Source organism: Sycon ciliatum, chromosome 3 (assembly GCF_964019385.1).
Source record: "Sycon ciliatum chromosome 3, ocSycCili1.1, whole genome shotgun sequence".
NCBI lineage: Eukaryota > Metazoa > Porifera > Calcarea > Leucosolenida > Sycettidae > Sycon > Sycon ciliatum.
The window spans coordinates 13,466,131-13,470,323 of NC_088645.1; the positions used below are offsets into that span (position 1 = coordinate 13,466,131).

Sequence of the window (4,193 nt, forward strand, 5' to 3'; positions counted from 1 at the left end):
TTAATCATCCTCAGGACATCCGTCAGGCATGCGCAGTATATGGCCAAAGAGTCTCCATCTGGCTAGGCGAACAAAGTTAGATATGGGTTGTGCTTTGCACCTCTTGTAGAGAGCAGCATTGCTTATTGTTTGTGGCCACCTAATACCGATGAGACTACGCAACTGCCTGCCGTGAAACGAATCCAGTTGGGCCTCGGCCACTGAAGTGGGTGCCCAGGTGCCGCTGTTGTACAGTAAGACTGGCATCACGAATGCGTTGTACAGCCTCAGTCTCAATTCCTCACGCACTAATGTTCTCCGCTTCCAAAGACTGTACATTGCTCTGTAGGACGCTGTGGCGAGCTGTTTTCGCCTGGTGATGTCTTCGTCGTCACCAATCAGAGAACCTAACTTTTTCGTCATTCTCCATTCTTCCGAGACTCGATCCTGCTGCCGGGTGAGTTTTGTGTGTTCGGTCTTCTCTGCGTTGACATGGGGATTCCATTGCCCGAGAACTGTTGCGGCAAGAGGTTCAAGCTGAGCTAGCCAAGCAGATGAGGTACTGACAAAATCGGTGTCGTCCGCGTAGATGATGTCGATTGGTAGAGTGCTATCTGCAGGAGAGCGAGGTGGGGCTGTGGCGAGGACATCGCGCAGTGCTGCGTCTAGATAGACTACAAATAGCACAGGGGAAAGTGAGTCTCCCTGTGGAGTGCCAATTGTTGTGTGGAAAGGGGTAGACTCAAAACCTCCAAGTCGAACACTCAGCGTCGTGTTAGCGATGAGCAACCTTACCAAACGTAGATCATCCGGAAGTAGGAAGGTCTCCAAAACGGCCAGAAGTCGGTGTCGCTGAATGGTGTCAAATGCTTTTGACATGTCTATACCGAGAATTTCAATGACATACTTATATTTCTGGACTGTTGCTGCAAGCCATTTGTGACACCAAACTGCATCTGCCGTTGATCGTCCTGCCCGGAATCCACTCTGGTTGTCACTGAGAAAGGTATTAACTCTATGTGAGATGCGTTTCAGGGTGAGAAGTGACACCGCCTTCCTGAGGGCAGTTAGAACTATGGGACGAAGATTTCCAGGTGGTCCCTTCTTTTTGTTAGGTTTTTGAAGAGCAATCAGTGTGCCTAGGCCGAGGTCTAATGGCTGATGGGTTTCGAAGACCCTGTTCAACTGTGTTGAATTCGGTTACGTTTGGTTTTGAGGGATTTTCTCTTCTTGTCGTCAGTGACAAATGTCAGCTGTATGCGCAGCTGCCTCTGCTCCTTCGATAGGGCTTCCAGTTCTGCATCATCGTATTTTTGGTTTTTTTTTCTCTTGGCGTATCCCACAGTTGTTGCTGCTGCACTGTGAATGTGTTTTTGAATAGCGTTCCAGTTCTCCTGCACGTCGTCTCCTGCCTCCCCAGTAGGCTCTGCAAGTGAATCTGATAGCTTCTTTGCATAGGCGAGCTGTACTTCTTTCTCTGATGCCAGGCGTAGTGTATTGACACTGGGCTGTCTGCTTATGCTCCGTTTGCGCGTCTGGCTGCCCAAGACACCATACACTCTCGGTATCTCTAGGTTTGCGATTACAATTCTATGATCTGAGTAAGGCTCCATCCCGCCGTAGCTCCTGCAGTTCTTCAAGAGACGTTTCTGTGACTCACGGCAAATAATATAATCAATCTGATTGTACACAGGGACTTTTTGGTCTGCTGCTTTGTCTCTCCTCCAGCCAGTCCAGGTCGTAATATTCCTGGCAGGATGCTTGAACGTAGTATTGGCCAGGTAGAGGTGACTAGTTTCACAGAAGTTGACCAATGTGTCCCCAGTGAAATTTCGTCTGCCTCTACCATGGGATCCCAAACAGTTCGCATTTCTGCGGCCACTGCCAACTTTCGCGTTGAAATCGCCACAAATGTACAGTAGGGCACTGCTGCTGACCTCTGAGTACGCCGTAGCCAAGTCGTCGTAGAATCTATCCATCTCAGCGACATTTGACGCACATCTCGTCGATGTCGGTGCGTATGCGTTGATAATAGCCAGGAATGGCCTTCCCGAGGCGACGTTCTGTCCCTGGTGTACAGACACTAGAGCTGAGGGGCTACTGGAGAGCGTAAGGACTGCGACACGGTCCGATACTGCCCAGTACCGATGAATTTCAAGGCGACTCGAGACAGCGAATCCGAGGCCATAGTGATAGTTTTTCGTTGGAAAACAGATGAGACGGTGTCCAAGGATGGATTCGTCTAGTCCGTCTGTAAGTTTTGTTTCCTGTAGAGAGCACACGTCCACTGCGCACCTCGCCAAGTCTCTGGTCAGAGTAGTTCTCTTCAGTGACGACTTCAGGCCGAGGACGTTGAACGTGGCAATGTTGAGGTTTGAAGAATATTTTTTGAATTTTCCTGAGCCGACTGTCTTAGCTGTTCCTCGCTCCGACGACTGGGCCGGCGTGTGCCGCTCCCGGTCCGTCGGACGTCTTGCCATTTATCGTCGCTCATTATCCCGAGTCCATTCAATAAATACTAAGCTCTTCCTCACAAGAAGGAAGAGAGGAGAAACATAACTTTCCCCAGCCAAACAATTTTTTTTAGCTAAGGATATTATCAAGAGTCCATAAACAAATGTTTATGCACTCTTGATATTATTATAATAATTATGTCACCAATGGAATGTCGTAAATGATGGCCTAGCGCCTCTACATGTGCATCATATCAAATTCAATACTGTATTATACGCATTGATGTGCAAGCCTTATCTTTCAGTAAATGGCACTAGTATTGCATATTCATGTTCTTTTGCAGGGGAATAATATGGGAAGTGGCGGTGATACTTTTTTTATACGCAGGTCATTCTGTGGATGTTGCTGTTGCAGAATTTCATGAATCTGTCATCAGATTGTCTTGTCTTTCAGAAAATTCAGATTTCCCCACCCTAAATCACACTTACTTGGGAATTCTAACCAGGTGCGTGCCGCAGATGTTTTTGTTGATTCTGTGTTTATAATTGTAGTCATGAGTTGTCGTGATAAGGTGATCCTGCATCATTTTGTACTGAAATCGTAATACTGTTGATGTCAATACAACTTTTGGAAGTAGTTCAATGACTTCAAAGTGTTACAAGTCCACAATTGTCTAAAACAACACAACAAAGTAGGAACAATAAACATGTATTTTTTATTTATTTTTTATGTTTATTTGAATTCGGATAGCTCAACAGTACAGAAGTACAACTACAAAGAGTACCGAATAGAAGGCCCCGAGAACGGGAAACCAAAAAAACAAAAAACAAAAAAACCAGCAACATCAAGTTACTGATTATGCACATTGCTTGAAAGCAAATCACAACAATGATTAAGAGTTAAAGGGGAAGTATACCCTAAAATCAAATTTTCACCAGTTGTAGTCTTCTGGGTGCTGAGTTGAATGGTCTTGGTCCGAGGAAGCTGCGACGCTCCCTTCCTACTTGAATCCCAATCGAACTCGCGCACTTCCACCGAAACTGGGTGACTGCGCCCTACTAGATGGGGATTTGTATGCAAAATGTCACTAAAAACGCCATTTCGTTCTTATAAAAGCACGGATGACCGCGATTGGCCCATATGCTGTAGTCTTTTGGACGCTGAGTCGACTGGTTTTGGTCCGAAAAGGCTGCGATGCAGCGTTCCTCCTTTATTCCCAATCGAACATGGTTGAACAAGCGGTCACGTGCTCCTGGGTGCCCAAATCACCTGGTCACCACGCCAGCAGGCGACAAATTTCACACCAAGGTTCAACTCGAGTTCAACTCGAGTGACAGGAGTGCACCCAAAAAAGGTCAAACAGGCTAGTAAGTTGTACCCTGCAGGCACGGTGACCAGGTGACTGGTGTACGCAGAAGCACGTGACCGCTTGTTCAACCATGTTCGATTGGGAATAAAGGAGGAACGCTACATCGCAGCCTTTTCGGACCAAAACCAGTCGACTCAGCGTCCAAAAGACTACAACATATGGGCCAATCGCGGTCATCCGTGCTTTTATAAGAACGAAATGGCGCTTTTAGTGACATTTTGCATACAAATCCCCATCTCGTAGGGCGCAGTCACCCAGTTTCGGTGGAAGTGCGCGAGTTCGATTGGGATTCAAGTAGGAAGGGAGCGTCTCAGCTTCCTCGGACCAAGACCATTCGACTCAGCACCCCGAAGACTACAACTGGTGAAAATTTGATTTTAGGGTATACTTC

At 47.0% G+C, this 4,193-nt stretch overlaps 2 protein-coding genes across 2 annotated transcripts; both read right to left on the minus strand.

Moving 5' to 3' along the window:
* On the minus strand, window positions 1-858 carry LOC135812868 (uncharacterized). The gene has a single exon (XM_065326086.1). The coding sequence runs from the start codon at window positions 856-858 to the stop codon at window positions 1-3; it is 858 nt and encodes a 285-aa protein (XP_065182158.1).
* A 302-nt stretch (window positions 859-1,160) lies between these two features.
* LOC135812870 (craniofacial development protein 2-like) lies at window positions 1,161-2,459 on the minus strand. The gene has a single exon (XM_065326087.1). It carries the CDS (start codon window positions 2,457-2,459, stop codon window positions 1,161-1,163), a length of 1,299 nt encoding a protein of 432 aa, XP_065182159.1.
* Between the last annotated feature and the right edge of the window lie 1,734 nt (window positions 2,460-4,193).

What these genes read in the sequence shown, in the direction of transcription:
- LOC135812870 (XM_065326087.1), bottom strand. Translation starts at nt 2,459, where the DNA reads ATGGCAAGACGTCCGACGGACCGGGAGCGGCACACGCCGGCCCAGTCG.
- LOC135812868 (XM_065326086.1), bottom strand. Translation starts at nt 858, where the DNA reads ATGTCAAAAGCATTTGACACCATTCAGCGACACCGACTTCTGGCCGTT.